This window comes from Rhipicephalus microplus, chromosome 3 (genome assembly GCF_043290135.1).
Source record: "Rhipicephalus microplus isolate Deutch F79 chromosome 3, USDA_Rmic, whole genome shotgun sequence".
Taxonomy (NCBI): domain Eukaryota; kingdom Metazoa; phylum Arthropoda; class Arachnida; order Ixodida; family Ixodidae; genus Rhipicephalus; species Rhipicephalus microplus.
In genome coordinates this window covers 220326333-220350921 of record NC_134702.1, presented here as the reverse complement: position 1 = coordinate 220350921, position 24589 = coordinate 220326333, and the positions used below count along the sequence as shown (strand labels likewise).

General features: G+C 41.8%; 1 protein-coding gene and 1 long non-coding RNA gene across 2 annotated transcripts; one reads left to right on the top strand and one right to left on the bottom strand.

The window, feature by feature from the left end:
• Positions 1-5488: 5488 nt before the first annotated feature.
• LOC119159900 (uncharacterized) lies at positions 5489-8283 on the top strand. Its single transcript, XM_037412708.2, has 2 exons — positions 5489-5563; positions 7605-8283. The coding sequence occupies exons 1-2, from the start codon at positions 5552-5554 to the stop codon at positions 8118-8120; spliced, it is 528 nt and encodes a 175-aa protein (XP_037268605.2). The 5' UTR covers positions 5489-5551; the 3' UTR covers positions 8121-8283.
• Positions 8284-14144: 5861 nt separating this feature from the next.
• On the bottom strand, positions 14145-18483 carry LOC142804137 (uncharacterized). Its single transcript, XR_012894473.1, has 2 exons — positions 17743-18483; positions 14145-17071 (listed from the first exon to the last, which is right to left on the bottom strand). It is a non-coding gene; the product is annotated as an uncharacterized LOC142804137 (long non-coding RNA).
• Positions 18484-24589: the final 6106 nt, after the last annotated feature.

Genomic DNA, 24589 nt, shown 5'->3' with positions numbered 1-24589 from the left:
TGCTCCTTTATTTATTAATTATATTTGCACCGGACCCACGAAATTTCTTTTTTTGAATCATATATATATATATATATATATATATATATATATATATATATGCAGGCATAAATGAGTGGCCATAGCATTGATTGATTGATTGATTGATATGTGGGTTTAACGTCCCAAAACCACTATATGATTATGAGAGACGCCGTAGTGAAGGGCTCCGGAAATTTGGACCACCTGGGGTTCTTTAACGTGCACCCAAATCTGAGCACACGGGCCTACAACATTTCTGCCTCCATCGGAAATGCAGCCGCCGCAGCCGCGAGTGGCCATAGCATTGCAAGTAGTCAAGGTGATCCTCCGTGAGCGGTCACAACGGGGTTTATTTCGACGTTTTGGCCTAGAATGTGGCCTTCATATATGAAGGCCAGTATATATATATATATATATATACATATATATATATATATATATATATATATATATATATATATATATATATATATATATATATATATATTATATATATATATATATATATATATATATATATATATATATATATATATATATATATATATATATATATATATATATATATATATATTTGAAAAAAGGTGTCCTTGGATCCAGTGGAAAAATACCAAGAAACAGAGGACGGGCAAAACGAAAATTTTCTATTTTTCCTACGTTTCAGCCGGGGACCGACCTTCATCAGGGAAAATGATGAAGGCCGGTCCCCGGCTGAAACGTAGGGAAAATAAAAAGTTTTTGTTCTTCCCGTCCTTCACTTCTATATATATATATATATATATGTATATATATATATATATATATATATTTATATATATTTATATATATATATATATATATATATATATATATAATTAAGAATAAAGGAGCACACTTACGAAAATTATAATTGTTGACTCTACGTTTCGGCCGTGGCACGGCCTTCGTCAGGATTAACAGAAATACATTCCTGTTAATCCTGATGAAGGCCGTGCCACGGCCGAAACGTAGAGTAAACAATTATCAAATTTTCGTAAGTGTGCTCCTTTATTCTTAATTATATTTGCACCGGACCCACAGAATTTCTTTTTTTGAATCATATATATATATATATATATATATATATATATATATATATATATATATAGGAACTCTAAAAAGTACTTAACGGTACTTTCGGTGCCTGGTCGTTTTTACATGCTGCCGGTGATCCATAAGGAGGGAAACCCTGGCTGACCCATTATATCAGGCACTGTAGGAACGTTAATGAAACCCATTTCCAGTTATATTGACTCTTTAATCAAAACATACCACCCACACATGAGTCCTTTTTGCGTGACACAGACCATTTCCTTCGGGAAATATCGCATGTGAAAATTCCAGAAGGTGCATTCCTCGTAACATTGGATGTTAATTCACTCTACACAAATATCCCACATGACGATGGCGTAAGGGCACTTGTTGAGTTGTATGGCACCCACAACTCTACCACATATCCAAGCCAAAAAGTAATTGAAATATTAACGAGTCTTGTACTTGAATTGAACAGCTTTGAATTTAACAATGGGTACTACCTTCAAATCAACGGCTAGGCAATAGGTACAAGAATCGCCCCAAACTACGCTAACATATCCATGCACTAACTATACAGTGTCCAATGTTTTTTTCATCTTGTCATATCAAACCTTTAATCTATAAACGGTATCTAGACGATATATTGATGATTAGGATACATTCAAAAAACGAGCTGCTCAAATTCATACAGGCATTTAACCAAGTACACCCCATCAATTATTTTACACGCTCTTACTCCAACACTTAATTAAGTTTTCTTTGTGTACTTATTCGAATGGATGATGGTGCGTTGGTAACTAGCGTATACAGAAAACCTACGGACAGGCAACAATACCTGCACTTCAAAAGCTGCCACCCGTGACCTTGCAAGACCAGCATTCCCTATTCCGAAGCACACAGATTCTGACGACTGTGCTCCCACACAGAGGACGTCCACAAAAACAGCACACATATGCGCGAAGTACTCCTTTATCAAGAATACTAGTCAGCTATCATTGATGACGCCATCAAAAAAGCGGAAAATCTTCACCGCCAGACTCTTCTACACCACCAAAAATATGCTGACCTGCACCGTAACAAAAGTTTGCTAATAACTTTCACGAACAACCCACCTAGCATAAACAAGGTCCTAAGAAAACCCTTTAACATATTGGAACAGAGCTTGCGACTATCAAAAGTTTTCACTTCTCCTTGTGTGGTATACACGTGGCCGAAAAGTATAAAGGATCATTTAATAATTTCAAAAATAGAGGTCAAACCTCAAACAGGGTGTCGCCCTTGTGAAAAAAAGCAGATGCAAAGTATTCCAACACATGCAGACAATGAAAGTGGCGGAAAGCACCCACTCGGATTTTAAGCACAGGATAGGAGGTGCACTGGACTGTGACTTGGATAACGTCATATACCTTCTGGAATGTGGGGCTTGTAACTTGAAATACGTGGGCCAGACACACACACCGTTTAGAATTAGATTCAACAACCATCGGGCACATGTACGTTCCCTGCCAGGCCTTCCACTTTCAGAACACAGCACATTAAAAGACCACAGCTTTGATGACATTAGGGTAACACTATTGAAAAACAGTTTTAGAACAATCAGAGAGCGGGAACAGCGGGAATGTTACTTTATCTACAAATTCAACACGATAAAAAAACGGAATAAATGAACACCCAGGCACTCTGTCAGCGTTACGATCACTATAAGACGAAAACGCCTCTCTTTAATCAGTACTCTGCCTCTAGCCTCCCATTACAACAAATATATTACTCCCTAACAAACCTTTTAGCGTATACATCTGACAATAAAGAAATGATTTGCCACTTCCTTCCTTTCTTTCTTTCTTTCTTTTTCCTTTCTTTTGCTTTCTTTTCTTTCTTTTTCTTTCTTTTGCTTCCTTTACTTTTTCTTTTTTGTTGCCTTTTCGTTCTTCTTTTCCTTCACTCACAGGAGCCAATGCATATAATGAATATTTTTAGCGGAGCCACAATCACTGGCTCTTTCATATCTTCCAACGCCACCAACATGCACTCCAAGCGCTTAAGCTCTCCCACCGATTCGCCCTAAACTTCAAAAGAGGGCAAGTTGCCAGCGGATTGCACCGAAGGGTGAAATAGAGAAACGGTGGTCAAAATGTTCCCTTGGGGGAAGGGTGGGTGCTTGGGAGGTACTGTTGACGATGATGACATAGCTCGTCTACGTTCGCCTTTGTTGAAATCGCGTTCCTTTCTAATCCCGCCATACCCCTCTTGCTTCTTTGGAACGTTTTTTCCTCCCCCTTTTCTTTTCTTTTTTTTCTTCTGTTTTTGTTATTGGCAATATTTTTCTTCTGTCCTCTTCCCTCCTGTCTTAAGAAGCTATAAAAAAAGGCACGAAAACATGTAAATAGTATTATGCCTTAAAAAAGACGGGATTCTCATCGAAACGATGGCTGAATAAACAAGTTGTTGCGCATCTACTGATATATATATATATATATATATATATATATATATATATATATATATATATATATATATATATATATATATATATATATATATATATATATACCCAAATAAGTGTCTGAGGTAAGTCCGCCATGGTGGCTCAGTGGTTAGAGCGTGGGCGTGTTGTTGGGGGGTCGTGGGTTCGATTCCTGCTCACAGCGAGTTATTTTCTTCACCCACTTTTCGTTCTTCTTGTTTGTATTACATTGGTTCTAATGACTTCCCCTGTGCATTCCTTGGCGTCGTCTGTTGGATCTCATTGATATTTTATCAAAGCACAAAAAACGAGCCCTTGGGTATACAATTCTTTCTCTCATATATATATATATATATGTATATATATATATATATATATATATATATATATATATATATATATATATATATATATATATATATATATATATATATATAGATATATATATATATATATATATATATGCAAGAACACTAAGTTTGTGAAAATTTTTTGACCACATGTATCCATCCACATATGGAATCAATGTTATGGTAAGTATTATTCGCAACTCGCCAAAAAGTTGTTTCGATTATATTCCACATGATAAAGCTTAATCTATGAAAACAAGCTGCAATTCGAAAGTGGTAGCACTCAGTACTGGCTCACAATGGTTGCACATGTAAACAGTTCGCGTCCCTAGATAGCAACATAAAGAATGCGATTTGAGTATTTGATATGTGAGGTTCAACGTCCCAAAGCCACCATGTGGTTATGAGAGACGCCGTAGTGGTAGGCTCTGGAAATTTCGAACACCTGCGATTTTTCAAAAGGATGCGAATTGTGCGAGGAGAACGTACACTTGCCGTTCACCACACGTGCTTTGCGTTAAAAGCGTTAGTCCAATAAGTATGTTGCACTTCTTATGCACAAAATACGTGTTCTTTTCTATCGCGTGGTGTCATGGTGGCAAAAAATACTCCCATTCCCACTGCAGCATAAGGTGGAATATTGAAAAAAAAACGTCGAATGACTTCGCGTTGGGACCTTCATTCCTATAGGCACCCAGCAATGCAGTTAACGAGACCTGATATGGTAGCGCCAGGACACACTGCCTAGCGAGTAGGCACAGCAAAATCGAGTCCTCCAATGCATAGCCCAACGAGTAGACGCAGCGAAATTGGACTTGCATGTCCATATCGTTTTCTTTTTCCGTTGTGAGCAGGGGGGTCAGGATTGATTATGTAAGCGCCCGAAAGCGTTCGTTGAAAACGTGTCAGAAAGGGCACTGACACTTCAGCGTGTCACTTTGTTAAGCGAGCGTTTCATTTTCTTAGCATCCCTAGTGGTTGGTACCAATAATGCTGAGGCGGCCCAAAAAGCTTCGTCGCACCCTCTTGTCCACTGTTGGGTGCCTACAGCACAGTGAACAAATGCAAGTACTTGTAGTGAGTTTGAAGACAAGATCTCCATTCTCATACCGCTTCCTCCACGGCTCAATGCATGAGCTACAGAATCGGGCGACCCACATTGACTGGTCTTCGTGAGAGCACGCTTTGAAGAACACTTGCCGTCCTGTGGTGCAGGTCAGAGATAGAATGAGGTGCATCAGTGTGGCTAGTTTTTCTAGTTACTGCGGAGGTTTATCTTCGTTGCCGCATTGCATCGAAGCTGTCTCACTTCCTTACTCGATTCGTGATATTGTGCAGTCCGCTACACAAGTAGGAAACTATAGTGACTTCCGTAGTCGAGACACACTGTATACAAGCACGGGGACGTCTTCTTTTGTGCCCAGAAGCTGAGCCTTTGGTTAGGTAAGGCTAGATACCGCGATAACGGTTTCTTATCGTCGAGTTCCTGCATGTCGTCATGCTACTTTGTTGCTTTGTGGCTTCACGTACCCTTTTACGGGCGCGATGGACTTTCACCACTCTCTGTCCCTTCAGCGATACTGCTTAACCGAGTCAGTATATAAACTGGGTTCGACGATCCACAGCCAGCCGCCGTAGTCCTCCGTTTCTTTGAACGTGAAGAATGACCGCCATGGTAAGCGCTAGCATACTTAAGCTACCGTAGCTTCATTGCTGTAAGTAATCATAATTGCGCATGGACCTGATGTCAAAAATATGTGCACCTAATCAGCAGCGTTATTTTAGGAAATTGAGTCACGCATTTCTCGCGTTTCCTACAAGGTCTATCGCATACTAGGTGGTCATTGTGGCCTCGTTGTTCGTCATTAACAACTAGAATATAGGCACTAAAAAGCAGGCAACATAATCAACATTAAATTTGCTTTCCGTGACCTTCAATGCTATTTCTTTCACACGAAAGTGCTTACAAAAAACTTTGATATTTCACTTTTCAAGTTTTTTGCAATGTCACTTGTTGACCACTGAAACTGAATTATTGCAGTGTTAAGGACGTCTAGTCTACCTTCTTTGTTTTATAGATATCCATATATGTTTTTGTAGCTTGATGCAAAATTTATTTTTATGTAATTTGATTCTGCCTGGAAGTGAATGCACGAACCAGATTATGAGGGCGCCTTCTTTCATAGTGACCTCACAACAAAAAGAAGCTTGCTAGCTTAGTAGTCTCAATTTAGGCGCACCTCTTCAAATGCTCGAAAATTTCACAAGTACGTTAACTCAAGGCACTTGTATATTTCATGGAAGAGAGTACACAGGTGTACTTCCTGAAGAATGAACATAACAAAAGTTCAATATTCATTGAATATAAGCAGTTTTTAGGTGCGTGAAAGTGATACAATATTACCAAAAGCGTCATCAATCTTGTACCGAGAAGATCACTGTGCTGATTATAAGGTTGCTTTGAGCGTTTCAACGCATCATTGTCATCAGGGTCTTGCAATAGAATCATGTAAAGACATCAGTAAAGTGGTTACGGTGAAGGCGAACTGCTCAACTGAATGTACGAACTGTGCAACGGAAATGGTTTCTTTCACAACACTGTGCCAAGAACGTGAAGCAGCATTACTACGTCTTACTTTTGTAAACTCAGTTCAAGTTTTTCTCTGTTAAGTGGGAATTAGGAAGCGCTACACCAAGGTTGATATCTTTTATTTCATTTTCAGTTTGTAGTTGAATAAATATAAAGCGTTCTTATTCTGTTTTCTTAACCACTTTGTGTCAGCAGGACATCTTTCTTGTGTCAGTGTTAGCACGCAAAACGTTTTAACATTTCTTAGCATTCATTACCACAGCGTCTTTCGACCTAACACGATCGCATTTCATTCAAGCTCATGAGTTTGAATTCTAGGTTGGCAAAGCTACTCTTTATTAAACCTCTGTATGAGGCGTGATTGGGCCGTATCTTTTCTAATGCCAAACTTTACTTCCAAAGAGCCTTAAAATAAACCCCCCCCCCTGGTTAGAAGTTCGGTGACCTAATCTTCGTCTTGACCTAATCTTGAACGCCTCATGCTAATTTAGAGACTCTTCTGAATGCCATGGCTAGAAGTGCGCGGCAGGTGGACTAGGAGTACAACCCCCTCCTGTTTATTACGCTGCACCATTCTTGTTGACTCGCATAGTCAAGTTTTTCTAATTTCTGCATCAGACACGGCCATTCTAACCTTGTTATAGTCATTCCTTTGCATCTACTGCGAATACAAAATTTCTCAATATTGATCCTCGTTTTTATAAAGTTTTTTGTGTGGGTTGGGCTGTACTGTCCAACCTTCATATAAGTCACGTGTTAATTTGCTTCTAACTTCCTGTTTGTGGCCACCTTTCTTGAGTTCAACCACGCGTTTCGTTTTGTCTCGAGACATACGTCGAGTCAACATGCATATGTGTGGGGCGAACATTTGTGTCGCAAGCATTAAAAAATCAACATCTCAAAGTTTAGAAAGAACTCACTGTATATTTCTGTTTGAGTGATAGTCAACAGCTACATTAAATTGTCGATAAGCTGGAACAGAAGAATAATTTGAGATACTATCATTGCTGTACGCGCCGTTGTGTTCAAACCTTTTTGCTGACCCACAGTTACTGCTGGTCGTGTCAAAGTTATCCGGTTCACGAACAGTACATCACGTATACTTTGTATTTGTTTATATTTGCAGGTGAAACTTTTTGCATTGCTTCTCGTATTCGCCATGTACCTCGTCTCCCCAGTGGTGGACGCTGGAGGGGTCAGTTATATTGGATCAGGCTATGGCGGCCTCGGATATGGAGCTGGTGGCTACGGAGGTCTTGGCTACGGTGGTTTGAATGGTGCCGGCCTAGGTGTAGTCGGCTTGGGTGGTGTCGGCCTGAATGCAGCGGGCCTGGGTGGTGTTGGCCTGCTTGGAGCTGGCCTGGGTGGAGCTGGCCTGGGTGGTGTCGGCCTGGCTGGAGCTGGCCTGGGTGGAGCTGGCCTGGGTGGTGTTGGTGTGGGCAGCAGCGTTGCTCTCCTTAGCGGGGGACCCGCCTTCGCCAAGCTGGTAGCTGGGCCAGCTTTTGTTGTCAGAACCGTTCACCACGTCAACAAAGTCAATGCTGGAGGAGCCCTCCTCGCCCACTCCGGCCTGGGAAGTGGATACGGACGTGGTGGCTATGGGGGCTATGGAGGATACGGCGGATATGGCTACAAAGGCTAATTTTGGTGTTCACTGACTTGCTGCTTTAATTGCAGCACTCTTAGAATGTAACATTTTCACATATCTTTCACCAATACATTGATAAAGCTTTTGTGTGACTTGATTCTGGTTGTTCGCTGAATAAATATGTGGACTGTCATAGTTCATAATTCTCCAAAACAAAGCCTTTTGTGGTGTTGGTAGCTTTATGGTGGTGTTCACATAAATCTCTTGTTGATGTGTATAGTGCACCGAGGAAGAATACCTAATTGGCTTGCTAATACTGTTGATATTTATTTATCTCATAAGGCAGGCATAACTGAGACCTCAGGTAACTGATAATACTAAGTTTTTCATACTTCATTATAAGACAGAGACATCACTGAGACCTTCTATTCGGTACTTGTTTACTTCGTTTCGGAGTTTCACAGCCCAGATATGCTCCGTGCAATATACATTGTTTTTCGAAATAAACAAAGGGATAGGTGATACACACAAGGCAGCTACATCTTGAAATACTCGCTGTATTTGATTTTCAAAAAATAAGAACTTACTACACTTTGAATAGAAAGCGTTTTCCTAATATAACCTTAACAATTAGCTACATTTAAAAAAAGCACTAAACCGTCACATAAAGACTGCTTTTCTGGTGTGTTTTGGACAAAGCTTTATTTTAGCCTGAAAAGTAGTGTCATGATGCAGGGTCCTTATGCTGCCTTGCGCATGCTCGATAACTAAGCACATGAGGAGTACTAAAATATACTACCAAAACTACTGAAACTAAGTTGACAATCAGGCTACGTTATTTCTGGTCCTGGACGAGAGTAAAGTTTCTAACGCGCACAAAATTGCTTATTGAAACACATTCAGTATGACAACAATAAAGGAGCAATGAAACAAAACTTGGCTCCTCGCATCTTCTTGATTCATAAGGGAGCTTGTGGCCCAGTTATAACAACTGGAAAGCACGTTTGCATGAGTGTGCAACGGTTATTTATTTAGCGATGGTTTACAGCGCCCAGACGTAGCTGCGGTTTGAAAGAGCACCGAGGTGGAGAGGACCGGTTCCCATTGGCTATGTGAACAACACTAGACACGTCACTGTGCAAAGTAGTGGCGTCAGAACCGCGAGCAAGCGGGCGCCGCACTCACCTGGCAACGCAAACTCATGACGTCGGTTTGTTTACGTTGACACTGTGTTGACGTCGGTGCTAATAGGCCCTCCGCATCTCACTCAGCTTTCCGGCATGCCATTGAAAAGTCATTTAAGATAAATATGTTATAATATATATTTGCACTTGATATATTGTAAATTTGTGTCTCCACAAATGTATCTCAATTTTGTCGCGCTGAATAGTTGGGGTCAGTGTTCCTTCGAAAACCTACGAAAACAACAAAAATACAAAATGAATGGTAATAGTCAAGTTGCCACAGCAAATACACTCTTCAAGAAGAAAAAATTTATACCAAAAAGACGGTCGAATCAGTAATGTTGAGCAGTCATGAACCACTCGGCCTACTTCGTGCAGTTAACTCGGGCATCTTTCCTGCCCGCCATGCATTTTACGCGTGGACCGTTGTGAAAAAATTTGCACGTGTACTCGCCAAGAAAATCTTACAGCAAGTCTACATAATGGCGGTCGCTGTGTCTTTAGTTTACTATACTCAGCGACAACTTTCTGTGGCAACACAGTCAAGGCTACGAAGCCCAAGCATGCCCTTTTTTTATACGCTTCTGCATGTAGAGCACGAGCGCTAACTTATATATACTGCGTAGCATAAGGAAAAATGTAACATGAAAATACATAAATTTGAAGTTCAAGACGAATGGCATTTTAATTAGGAAACTTACACCTTGCAAGATTTTCTGTCTTCACTGTTTCTAGTTTTCTGGCTTTCTGGTCATATCACGTTTTCCCGTCCTGGTAAACAACGATGGCGTTGTTCGGTAGCAGGAAGTTAAGATTGAAGCTTGTGAGCGAGCATGAGTGTAAGTTCGTTAGGTGATCAGTTTTCATCGAGAAGGTAGAAATGAAGATACCGGTGCGTCGTGAAATATTTGTGCCCTGCACATGCAATCACCGTGAAGTTGTGAGCAAGTGATACCATCAGCGAATGCGAGACTCTCATTGTGATAGGCGCTTTGAAAGTGACACCAGCACCCTGGCAGTCTTCAACAAGGCCTCAGCGGCTTGAAAGAGAAATATCGATTGAAAATTGTGCGTAAAAACAATGACTTTTTTCTTAATTGCATTCCATAAGTGGTCGGTATTTTGGTATACGATCACTCTGAAGATCGAGTGCTGGAACACCGTACCTCTCGGCGTCTACGGAGGAAGTGGTTCTTGGCGCTTTGCATTGACAGCAATTTATGAAGATAAAATTACCAATGCAAATATTTGCCTGGGTGGCATGCGCATTCATGTATACTATGCTGTTAACTGTGCGAAAAAATTCCACCCTATGCACGAAATGAATGAAGACGAAGGAGCTTGCTCCAGCGAATAAATTCGGTAAACCATGACTTCTCTGTACATATGTTCAATCATCATTGAATGAAGACGTCACGCGAGAGTTGTTGTGGTGTGATTATATATTCACGTTATATACACAATGTTTAGTATTTACATATCAGTGCACTATGTACAGATATATACATGCTAATGCAGTATATACATATCGTTCCAGAGCTTATTACGGATCACTTGGCTCGGATGAGCGTTTTCGTTTTAGTATAATGGCTTTGTGATCCGTAAGTAGGGAGCCAGATGTTCCAGAATTATACGATGTAGTAGTGGTAAGTTCGAGAAGAATCCTGACGGCGAACCGGCGCTGCAGCCGCATTGTGAGCCTCCGCGTATCAACCTTGGCTTCCATAGTGTTCATAGTGGGTAGCGGTGTCGATGTCCGCAAAAGAGAACGGAAGCCTGCTGAGAGCCAAAGCTATATATAAGCGTAGTCACCTAGTGGTATCGTAATGTGTACAGAGAATGGAGCGAGCGTCGCCTGAGCGGTGAAGAGGCATGTCTTGAACGCTCTTGAAACGAAGAGCAGAGCTGCAGCTCTAGCGCCAGCAATGAGCAATAGCATACATACCAGTGCAACGACGAGAGACAACCCCCCCCCCCCCCCCCAGCAAACGTAGCAAGCTCCTAAAACAGCTTTATTGCCCGAGATTGCATTTCACACCCTTGAATTTACGAACCTCAGACACCTGCTCATGACTGGTCAAGGCCAATGTTACTGCCATCCGTCGATGCCTTCGCATCCCATTAAAATTACGTCAAAATCAGTGCTAGTTTTGGTTTTAGGGAATATGTGAGAGGGCCATGGGGGGATGACTTCTCCAGGAGTGTATGCTTTTAGTCCTCTGGGGCCGAATTCACAAAGCTTTCTCTTTGGCTACGCATTTTCTTAGCCAAAAGTTCTCTTATCTGGAGGGATTACTATAGCGCGGGTATGAATTTAACTTATTCGGCACTTAAGAGGGCAAGGAGGACACACGATAGCCGATGAAACGACAAAGAAAGAAAGAAGTGTGTGCCGATAATATCAAGGTAGCACGCAAAGCGTCTAGCATCAAGAGTATACGATGATAGCCAATGATTTGCTGCATCTAAGTTTCAGTTCCGCGAGCGTCTGCTACAGCGCTTACGGATGCCGCGTACGTTGTAATAGACGTTTTGGTGGGCTGTGCAAAGCCAAGCACTCGCCTTTAATTAACGACTGTGGCTAAAAAAATAATTGCTCGATGGCCTTAAGCCACCGAGCAATCCATGCACTATCTCGCCAAGTACAAGTAAACAACACTCCAGGTGTACCACATAAATGAAACCACACATAAATCGATGCATGCAATGTTTGAAAATGTGCCTCCAATGTCTTCCCCTATTTAACGCGACCAGTTACCTTACATTTCATTGAAGCTGCGCTGCTACTTAACTAATTCGGTGCAATCTAGCACGGTATAGTGGTGAACGTAAGGGTGTTTTGTACCTATAGTCAAAGGTAGCCTTTGTTACAATATTCTTATTACAAGACACAAGAGCGACTTTGGTGCCTGCAGACGAATTGTGCGGAAATAGATAACAGCAGTAATCAAATGAAATTGTGAGTGCAATTTCGCTGGTTCCATGCACCGCAGCATTTTTATAAAGCCGGAATGCGAGAACGTGAATACGCTTACGCTTAGGTATATGTCTACGTAAAATGAGGGAGACTCGTCGGGAGGTGTCTCAGTGCTAATGCTTTTCACAAAACACGGTGCAAATATTTCGCCCAGCGTTGTTTGAGTGCGCAAACGAAGCAAGGGACGTGTATACGAGTCTTGAGATCGAGAGACGTTATCACACGTGCGAAAAGGATGAAAAGAGAGAAAGAGACTCTCGTGTCGGCTTCGCGAAAGCTTGAAATTGATAGATAATAAAGACAATTTTATGGCCCAGCAGACGTCAGGGAAAGTCTCCGCAAAGCAGGGTCAGATGCTCGGAGAGCATAAAAAGGTGGAGTACGCGTTATATGGGAGTGACAGCCACTCAGAAATCGAGATGAAGTGTGACTGTCCTTAGGTGTGAGAATCAATGCTAATTAGGAGAGTTGAGTTAATGAGCCAAAACTTTCCTAAATAACGATAATGGAAGCAAACTGAGCATTCATCTAGTGAAAGTGACACTAGTGACAGTGAACTCATAATAGTTGATTAGCGTTGTCACAGGCCGATATATATTTTTATTTTCTCATCCATATTTGGCAAACTATGAGAAGGTAGCGTACGTTAGAGCCGGCTATCCCAACGTCATGACAGTAATGTACAAGAATAAATAGCGCACGGTTGTACAGTCACACGTGGCGGTGTTTATCTTCTAGTAACCTTGGGAAAACGCATTTTAACTATTTTTTCTATTTTTGACAAAGTTCCACCGGACGTTTTTGCATTTGGCTTCATTCGAAGAAACTACGATATATCAGCAATAGGGCGAATGCAAGCACCGCTGCAGTGGAGGAGCGGTTACAGCGCGCAACTACAATCTAGGAGGTACTTGGTTCGATTCGCAGAATCACTGAGCACTTTTTTTTTTTTCAATAGGTTGCCCGGCCTGTCATTATGCGTGGTGGCGGGTACTAATTTTTTGAAAAGTAGGCTTTCGTACTTGCTTCTTTCACTCCCCTTTTGACCCAAAAGCGCTGTACTATGCTCCTTCAAAAAATAAACAATTCAGGGTTCACAATTTTCTCCTCCATCCTCTCTTATCGCAAAAGTGTCCAGTGCTGAAATACCAATATCATACCTGGTATATTACTTTTCACGTGTTTGGATATTCGACCAGCAATCAGTCTTCACGGTGTTTTGAAGAAAATCTACACATGCAGTGAGCTAACTGCTTGCAGCCAAGTTGACTGCCTTTGTAGGGACACGCTTTCGTGCTAATTTGGTGGGCATCATCACATGCAGCAAGACCAAAGAGCACGGACAGTTAGAGCTGACGCAAACAGAGTGATTAGTTTGTGTCTTCTCTCCCGCTATTTGTCATGCTGCACGCTTCAGTGTAATGTCACTGTCAATGGTTAAATTCAACTATAGCAGTTAATCGAGTTCTGCTGAGAGGGTCCCCTATTGTCCAGAATGGAACAGAACAATGGCAATTGAATTTGTGTGATAAAGAGATACCCTGCTTTTGGTTAATAGAATAAATTTCTAAACTGAAGTTTATTTTTTATTAACAACAGTTACAGTGCAGATGAAAAGTGCATGGACAAAATTCGTGTATTCAGCTTGACTAGGTTTGTGACCTTAATTGTAATTGCGAACCGGTATCACAGTATGCATAACTATCACACACATATACAACCACGGGTGATAGATTGCTTATTCTGATTAAAATTGAAAGGTTGAAATCGACATACTCAACCAACGCAATGTGTATGAGATATGCCATGTAGAGTAGCTATGCTCTAAACTAATCTTCCTAGGTTCGTTCCATTTTACCCAATTTCTTGCCCAGGACTGTAGGTTGGTAAATGAAACAACTTCTTCGAACACACATATTCTGTGTAAGGTTACATTTATTTTTATGCAGTACAAAACAAATTGAAATGTATAATGACTCAAAAGAGAAATAACTAGAAAAAAATTCAGCCAAATCATAACCAAGCTTACTCACCAATGATAAACGGATTCTCATTTAAAACATACATACATACATACATACATACGTACGTACATACGTACATACATACATACATACGTACATACGTACATACATACGTACATACATACGTACATACGTACATACATACATACATACATTAATACATATATACATACATACATACATACATACATACATACATACATACATACATACATACATACATACATACATACATACATAATACATACACTCAGGTGTAAATATTAAAATGAATGGCTATAAAACAATAATTCTAATATACTCATTTTGAATATACTACAGAAAGTAACTTACGAGAGAAATCCACCGGCACTGTTATGTCTGAACACACTGTTTCTCGAACCATCTCGCAAAAGCTTGATGCATAGTTTTCCACTGCTGCCCAGTGACAAGCAGTTTTTATAAAAAACACAAGAATAAAGCCTTTGACAATGTCATGTTAAAGAAAAGGGCTGTGCATCAATATTTTGTACATGTCTGCAATATCACTCTGTTTATTTACATAGCTTGGCTCATTCACAACCCACTAACAAAGCATGTTAGGACACTTGGGCTGAAAGTTGGCACAGCGCGAGTGAATTCTAGACAAAACATGAATAATACATTTATAAGCTACTAAGCTCCTTGGTGCAAACAGTGTTTATATTGACAGCTATAGGTGTCATTTCGTTTCCCCAAAACACTTCTCAAAAGTAGAATCAAGTTTATTTAGCTAAAAGTTTCTATTCAGGTGCGTCGTGGTGGCTAAACGGTGGAAGCGACTCTTTCGGCCAAGAAAAAAAAAGACCAATTATTTTTCCAGTTCGTGAATTCACCCCATGCTAACATTGAGGCAGCTGGTAAGAGTGCTTTTGGAGAGAGGAAACCACCACATTGCCACCAGTTGTGGCCTTGGGTAGCTACTTCACTTGGACAAAAATGATGAAAAACACTCCTCAAGAAGACTTCAAAGTTTGCACATCAACACAGTTCCCATACAGCTGTCTATTAGTCTGCTTGAAAAATATTGAGTTTACTGGTGGGCAAAGACTGTACACTATGTGAGGTGATGCTCCAGTGCACTGCATGTATGTCTTGCTGCTGGCCTCAACTGCGATGTTTCTCAGCACATATGTGTAAAATAACAACTAATACTATGCCACTGCAAAGTAATTATGTGTCATTTGCATGAAACAGGGACCACAATAAAAGAACATAACAACATTTGCCTTCACAAAGTTCAGAAAATGTAAATAAATTTCGACAGAGTTTTCACAGTTCATCTGAGGATAGTAATATTGGTTGTAAACACATTCTTACTTCCACTAACAAATTATATTAGGTTGCCAGATTCAATATTAGAGTATACCAGCACTTTTGTAAGGCTAAAAAATTGTACAGGCACCTAGAAAAACACAAGTGAATGCATGTTTTAGCTACACATAAAAATAAATACTTTTATTTCTAGTCTGAGTAGAGCTGCATAGATGATAAGTCACTTGCATTACGTTATGAACAAACCTATCTGAGCAAAGTATACATTTAAAAAGTTACACTTACACAGTAGAGAAGTAGACTGTTGAAGGACGGACAAGCAGTGAGACAATACCCAAGCACTAAAATATACTGTTAAGATATACTAGGAGTAGTGATGATCCTCTTCCTTCCAAATAAAATAATCCACATAGATTCACTTCCTAGAGCTTATACACTCATGGCATCATTGGTGCTATACAAATGAGTGTACACTGATGGATTGCATCGACTAAGTACATGATTACTGCATCCATGGCTTTACTTCTTGTACTACAAAGAATGCAAACACAGTTACCATTGGCGACCATGGATGCTGTTATTTCTGGCATGTAAATGTAGAGGCACGCAGGCACTTAACACACATGTTAAAAACTTCAGCTCAAAAATATTTGCCCACTAACACTACAGCAGCCTTTAAATTAGTGTCATAGTTTGGTATCTTCCAAGAAAAATTTAAATAATTTTGAATGCAAGCAATTGAACTGCTGAATAATGCGCTGCTAAGAAGTTAAGCAGCAGCTGCTCCTGACATCACAATGTGCTCTTTCTGCTGTTGTAAACATTGAGCAGGAGAACAGTCACTGGCAGTCCCTTTATACTTGTTGGTCTTCTGTGCTCTGTTCTCGATGCACTGTACATGACTGTGGAGCACCAAACCCCTTGTTACTGCTGGAACTTAGAAAAATACAGATCATTGTTACAACCATGCTACATGCAAGAGTGTATAGTTGTCTATTATGTGCTCATATTTACAGATATTGTATTTTCAGAAGCCAATGACAAGCCTGAACACACACACAAACAGTGAAGACTGAAAATATATTTAATATGATACAAGAGCAAAACTACAATGTTATAGATGAAGGCATGAAACTTCTGCCAGACATAAAAAGCCAATAAGATTTCTTCTATTTTGACTTTACATTAGGTGCGAGAAGCAGACCACAAATAAGTTCACTAAGAAACACAAGTTAGACTGCATTACAACACAACAGCCAATGTTCATAACTTTAAGGCTGTCTAACATAGCTAGCTCAGCGTACTGCGTATAGGAGCAAATGGGCAGTCTAGAAGACACAAAGATTTTGTGGATTATGAGTGTGCTTGTTGCTGACATCTATTATTCTAAATGAAGAAAACCTTTCAAAAATGCACTTCCTCGGGGAAAATAATCATACGCAAGAAACACAACGGGCTCCTACAGGTGCCACCAACACTCACCATTATTGTTGATACCAGTGCCTTGCCGGATGGATATGCTGCGTCCTGCACAGAACAGCAAAGGAGCGCTCCATGACTTGGATTGCATGTGTGCTAGCTGCATCGCTCTGCTACTGAAATAGGCTAGCCACAGACAGAGAAATGAGAAGCCATGGCTTTGAAACACACTGAACGTCACCTTTAGAGATCAACAATGCATACTTAGGTCAGGTAAAATTTGTAGAAAAATATATATCACTATGCAATCGTGGTGAACATGTTCGGCTGAAACACAAGCAACAGCACTGAGAGAGAAAAAGCTACATTAGGTAAAAGATGCAGTTACTGGCCCTATGTCATCTGAGGCTTCTTCAATAGGTCTTTCTCCTTGCAAGTTGTGAACAGCCAGGCAATTTTCACCCACTTGCTATTTCCTTCTAGAGCACTTGATCCACAAAAGGGGTCACAAGCTCGAGAGCTCAATAAGGAATCAAAGTATTTGTGCTCGTTTCAAAGCACAAGCTTTTGAGTCTCAGATTATTGGAGTTTCATTCATAAGCTGCAGGCTTTCAGCTTTCAACATTCTCAATTATCTTGCAATTTAGTTCTATAAATGTTGCATAAGAATTATGTGTAAGAATATTACAGGTATCCACTGAAAGCAACCATGCTTGGGTTTTCAATTTGTGCACAGTAAGTGGTGTTCACGTAATCGTATGTATTAAAAAAAAACTAACCTTGCAGCCAGCCGTTAGGCAGTTTTGAGCGCTCGAAGCTCCCAAGCAGATCACAGTCCTTCCAGATGAGGCTGCCATGCATGCTTCCATGCCACATCCGCTGAATGATAACAGTCCCAGCAGTGACATAGGCTTGCACAGTTAGGAAGAACGTGTCCTTCCTATTTTTGTACAGGTGCTCCAAGTAATGATGAGGATTGACGTGCCAGAATGTGCAACCGATGAATCACAGGACCTTAACAAACCAATCTCTGCGATCTGTGAAGAGCCAAAAACGAGATATTTAAAAACAATCATTAAAAGCACTCACTTCTAATACTTATTTGAGGAAGCTATCACTTCGTTAAAGTGACCAAAATCTGCTATAATCACTTTGAAATAAACTGAAGCCTCATGTAAAATTTACGTACCGCAATATATATGTCCTACTGAAGTATAGTACTACCACAGTGGTAATCGTCTATAGAACTAATTTTCCAAAATAACATAAATTTTTTAAGTGCAACCTGGCTCCTGAAAAATAAATGCACATTAACTTTCCAACTATCAAACGTGGTCAATCGACAGGCCCAACCTTATAATCGAACAAGAGCTCACTTGTATCAAATCACAAAAAACTTTTTATGTATTTGCTCCATAATATATGTATGTATATAACAGTAGTAGTAAATTTTTCATGCTTCAACTTACCATAGAGAAACATTACATCTGATGGGCTTAAAAACTTGCACACGTTATAGAACTGCGTGAATTGTAGTACCGGTGAAATTTAGTTCTGCAAGGCGAACTCACCGATGGCAGAATTTAGTAGCCGTCGGTGTCATGAGGAACCAAGTACGGCCAACAGGCAAAGGCATCTGCAGACTGGAAGCTGCCAATGACAGCAATGAAGGGCTGGCCAGGCGTGCACGTCCATTGATAAAGTGTAAGAACTGGCCATGACCGGCTGTTGTCAATTGAGGCTCTAGTGCCGTGCAAAACGATGGCCAGACGAACTCGGAAACCTGTAGTTTGGCGATATTGGCCTACAACTTCATCCAAAGCAAGGCACCGGTGAAATCTTTGCTTTTTCTGGGGGCCGAAGGGAAGCTTGACGTTCACGGGCTCTCGCTACCACATGTAACCGAAGAACAGTCTAGGCGCGCTTCCAAAGTAACACGATCAACAGAATGTAGCATCTCGCAGTTTTGGTTGATCACATCACAGCGCTAGGACTATGGTTATCACAAAAAGGAGAAGTGACGACTTAATAAACAAAAGCGCCAAGCTGCCCCACCACAACTTCGCAGGGCAAAACAGTTATCAACGCTCTCTTTCAATTTTCAGTCACACGAGCACAGCTTGTTCACAAGTCTTGGAACGTCAACACAGCACCACTGTTCACAACGAACATCGTTTCACACCCGAACAGTACATTGCTCTGAAGTAAATAGAAGCGTACGGGCTAACTAGTGGCGAAGCAAGAACCGAGCGCGTAGTTCATACGTTTCCGTACGTACTTGGGGTCACTCAAGTAACGTGTCAAAATGCTGTCAATCCGAAATGTCGCACAGCACCCAACTGAGAGACTGGAAAGTCAAGCGAACGAACTGTTACCGGCCCACAAACACACATTGCAGGCTTCTCGAGTGCTAGTTGCCGTCGATACATCGACGCCGATCCCCGCTTGATAACCACACCGACGCACAGGCTTCGCTGCGCTTCACCGTACACCATTGCACTGACACAGCTTTCCGCACTGCTTACACGCACCGAAAGAGCTGCTGTAATCACAACACATCCAGTAAAACGCTGAAGTAACTCGTGCGAGAAGCATTTGCTGAAAGTCGCACCGACCGATATGCTGTTTACGACGCCATGTTGTTTTCGACAACTGCACCGCACGTAAGAGAGCTCTTAGAAAGTACTTGCACTATTTTCACGGCGTGAAAAAAATTTCTCTTATGTGTGAGGGGGGTGATATGACGAACAAGACAGGCGTGCCAGATGAAAGAATTGTTTTGGCAACGTCACGGAGTGAGCTGATGTAGAGGGTATTGCTTCACAACCAATCACAAGCTGTGCCTGTCGGCCAAGCCGTCGTCTGCTCGCGTTTGTCGTCTGCTTCGATCAGAGCATGCGACAGAGGATTCGCCTTCGCAACGCTATTATTCTCAGGTCAAGTGGTCGCTGCGTCGCACAAAATACATGTCAGTGGCTCGCTCTACCTTTGAATGATGTTCGTGCACCAAGTTAAATGGCTGGTAATTGACGCAGGGATGAATTCAGCGAAGGTTTGCTCCAGAATCGTGAGAATTTGCATATTTTCGGTGTCATACAAAGTTACTAGGGTCGTTTCATTCCGATTACTTGCCATAATATCACGGTCCATATCGGTGTCTGAACAGTGAAGGTGAAGATGCATGATTTGTTTGTAGTTCCATGCGTAATCACGCGCACCCCTAATAGGCTTTGGTTTACAAAGTACGCTTTGTTCCAGATCGTCCCAAAGTGTATCGACAGCTGTATTTCAAAGATCGCAACCATTGGACAGTTAGAGCCGATGAAAGTACACTAGAGCACAAACTTTATGAACCACTCACTGAAAACTTCCTCTCATTTTTATTTCCAATAGCGTGCAAAGAATGTGCTCCCATTAACCTCTTTTGTGGTAATTTCCACCAATGAGGCAAGGATCTCGAGTCGCACTCTTAATTGGATGAGACGGGGCGCAACACAACAACATAACAAATAAGGTTGATCCTATGTCATGTCGCGTTCGAATGCACCGACCATTCACGTATCACATTGGTTTTCATCCAACCACAAATCTTTACACGCGTAGTTTTATGCCATTGACGCCCAATAGAATTCTTCAATTACTGCGACTTCGAACTTATTGGACGGTGGTGGTTGTCAACACCATCCACTGCGTACAAGGGAAACAACACGCAAAGCTCAAAGCGCCGAAAGAAATAAAAACGCACCAGCAGTCATCAGGCAGCCCTTAATGGGCATAAATTAACTCAAAACCAGCCAGGGCACCAAAGTATACCACCGCGGCAGCAGGTTCGAAGTAGCCACATTGTTCCTAAGAGTGGTCCGGACCACTCTTGGGATTTTTTCTCAGCCATGCTGTTTTTACGCACATTTTCGCTTCGTGAATCCACTTACGAGCACTTTTCGGTGACGTAAGCAAATATAGCAACTGCATCACCATCGCTGACATGTTCCCGGGCAGTCACAGCGCGCTTTATTTGCAGCGGCCGATGTGAAAACTATGGCCTCTTACGACGTTTTTTCGTTTCGTGAATCGACTTACGCAACAAAATTTATCTTGCGCAAAACTGTTTTCGTAAGTGAGTTTTGTGAATCCGGGCCCTGATTCCGAACTGTAAATGTTTTGAGAGGTGGAGCTCCTTAAGCCGTGGGTTTGTCCGTCCTAGCTCGTCGTGGTTCGCGACCGCCTAGTTCGATGAATGATTTAGGAGGTGTGGACGGGGGGACGAGTAACAGACAGACAGACAGACAGACAGACAGACAGACAGACAGACAGACAGACAGACAGACAGACAGACAGACAGACAGACAGACAGACAGACAGACAGACAGACAGACAGAGAGAGAGATCAATTGAGGGACGCACGGATGGACAGACAAAAGCACGAATAAACATTTCGTCCCACTTATCATTAGTCACTCTGCGGATATGCTGCAATTTTTTAATTGATTGTGCACTCGTAGCGGTGGGCGGACATTCGAAGTTCTCGTTGAATGAAGTATGGTTAATGTGGATGTTCGGATTTCTTGTCTTTCAGCAGTTTTTATGCATAAAAGAAATTTGAATCAACTGTAAAGAAGTAATCCTTTGTTCATTTGTCTTTTATTGCTGATTTTATAAATTTTGAATCGGCCGAAGAGCGGGAGGACATGTGTTTAGCACTTCCTCCCCAGCCCCTTGTCACTTGCTCAGCGATATCTAATGTTGGGACGTGCTAGGTTGTCTCAATCGATTAGCGTGCCAAGTGTGAGTATGGCAAAGTTAGGGCATTTGATGTAGCGTACAGCAAACGGAAGCTGCAGTAGACCTCGTAAATCAAGTCAATCACGCGTTAGGTGAATATGGCTTATTTGGGGCATTACATGTTTTGCACGCGTATTCAGCGTGTTAACCTCAGAACCTCCAGACCCACGAAAGTTTTCGAGCTTTCCTAGTGGCAACTAGTAAGCGCAAATATTTGGACCCACTATTTAGGTGGGTATTGATTTTGCAAAAGTACGTAAATAAATCCCCTTCTCTGCAAGTCTGAGTGGACTGACAGATGTGCAGTGTCACTGGACTAATTGGTCAAGACGGCGGCCAAGTTGCCATCGACAAATGCGTTTGATGAAGTTCTTGAATTTGTGTGCACTCGGATGAATGTTTCTGCTTGTTTTTTGACATTTGGTTTGAATGTTATCAAGTATTCGAATTTTATCGTATGTTGTATGCGCCGTGTTTGCGACACGGCGTGTACAATCATGCACGTGACTTTTAACAGACGTTTTACGAGTAACAATCACCATCATTTCAATTTGAACCGCTAAGCCAGCATTCAAATTTTCCGCTCAAGAAAACAGTGCTGCTACTTCATGAATGTCGCGCCAATTTCTTTACCAAAACAAGAGAGCAAGATAGATGCCTCGGTGTTCTACGGCGTGCCAAGTAGGTGCTTTTGATTTTGTCTTTTTTCTCTAATTAAAACACGTGTTAAAGCAACAATCGAGCTTGTACATTAAAATATAAGGGCTAAAGATCATATTATTGTGATTATGTTTTTATTGTACTAATATTCATGAAGCGGTGGTCACGTTTACGATGACGTGTCCATTTGTACACAACGTGTCACCATTGCACTCCGTTAGCGGCCTCCCTGTCAACATTATGTTACTGCTGCGGATGTAGCTTATCTGCTTTTGTCGGTTGTTTTCTGTTTTTAGATATCCGCAATCATGCCCGAACAAAACTCGGCAGTTGATCAGCTTTTTGAGGCTATCATGAATGGAGACGTATCAGACGCTGAGCTTTCGGACGATGAAGTCGCCGATGCACAATTTGTTGAAACGGTAAGCGGAATGTGGAGAAAAGTTTTGCTAGCTGCTGCATCATTTCGCGTTTACAATTGCAGGAAACTGCATCGGACGAGAAGCAGGGCCCTACATTGCATCCGGCAGAATCTGAGACTCGTCACAATGACAGCGATGAGCCGCCACCGACAAAAGGAAAGCAAGTCAAGTGGATCGCAAAGGCTTTCGATCCAGTGGTTACGCGCTGCACCTACCAGCCGCTTGCCGGGTCCGCGCCAGTGGAACCGCTAAAGTATTTCGCGAAGTATTTAACCGAAGACGATTTAGGACTTAACGAAGTACACAAATATCTATGCCTTGCACAACACAGGAACAAAACTTTCGTGTCTGTTCAAGAGATGAAGGTGTTCTTTGGGATTTTGATTTACATGGGAGTTCTGAAATTCCCACGCCCCCGCATGTATTCGCAAAGCGGTACCCGACTTTCTGCAATAGCAGATGCAATGGCAGTAAACAATTTTTTAAGCTGCGAAGCTCATTGCATATATTCGACCAGAATGAGCCAAGGAACACTTCTAGTGATGACAAGTTCGGGAAGGTGAGGCCTCTCCTTGATGTCATTAGGTGCCGGTGCCTTCAGCTTGAGGAGCTGGAGCAGAACTGAATTGATGAGCAGATGGTGGCATTTTCAGGGAGGGTTCCAGCCAAGCAGGTCGTGAAGAGCAAGCCGAACTCTGTAGGGGTCAAGATTTTTGTGCAGTGCAGCACGGATGGCCTGGCATATGATTTTAAGCTGTATCAGGGCAAAGGCACAGACATCGACCGGGAATTTTCATACTTTGGGCTGGGGGGATGTGTAGTAATGAGACTTGTGGAGTGATTTTCGCAGCACCGCAACCTCAGACTGTTCTTTGACAATTATTTTACGTCTGTGTTGCTTCTGAGGGAGCTGAGATCAATTTGAATCCTTGCCACTGATACAATAAGGTCAAACAGGCTGCTGGGTTGTCAGCTGAAGGGAGAAAAAGAAATGCGAAAGGACGAGCGTGGGAGCACCGACATCAAGGTGACGGAAGCGGGAGACGTCGCTCTTGTGCGATGGAAGGACAACAATCTTGTGATGGTGGCCTCAACACAAGTTTCCACAGGGGAAACTAAGGCTGTTAGCAGGTGGAGCTCTTCAAAAAAGGAGCGCATTGAAGTGGAGTGCCCACAGGCTATACTTGAGTACAACCGCCACATGGGTGGGGTTGAAAAGCTTGATTTTATCATGTCGCTTTACCACATCCGAGCAAAGACAAAAAATAGCCGGTAAGGCTCATTTCACACCTCACCTCTTTTGCACTTGCAAACTCATGGTTCGAGTACCTAAGAGCTGCTTCTGCTGAATGCCTGGTCAGGAAAAACACAAAAGACATGCTTCAGTTTCAAACTGACATTGAAATGAGCCTTCTTGTCTCCGATAAAACTTTGTAGCGGAAGCGCGGGTGACCAAGTGCGGAAAATCTGCAGGACGTCCCAAAACAATGCCACAATAGTGGACCACTTCCTACCAACTCTGTTCGGCTAGATGATAGAGAGCACTGGCCACAACGCGTAGTGGCAAGATTCCCACAGCGTTGCCGGAAACCTGGATGCAATTCCAAGTCGCTAGTTCGATGCAGGAAATGCGAAGTTTCCTTGTGTCTTTCTGCCACTAACGACTGTTTTTATGAATACCACATCAAGTAAGGAAGAAGGTTGATAAAAAATGTTTCTCTGACCACCTTGGACCCCAAAACATGTTTTGTATTGCAGTAGC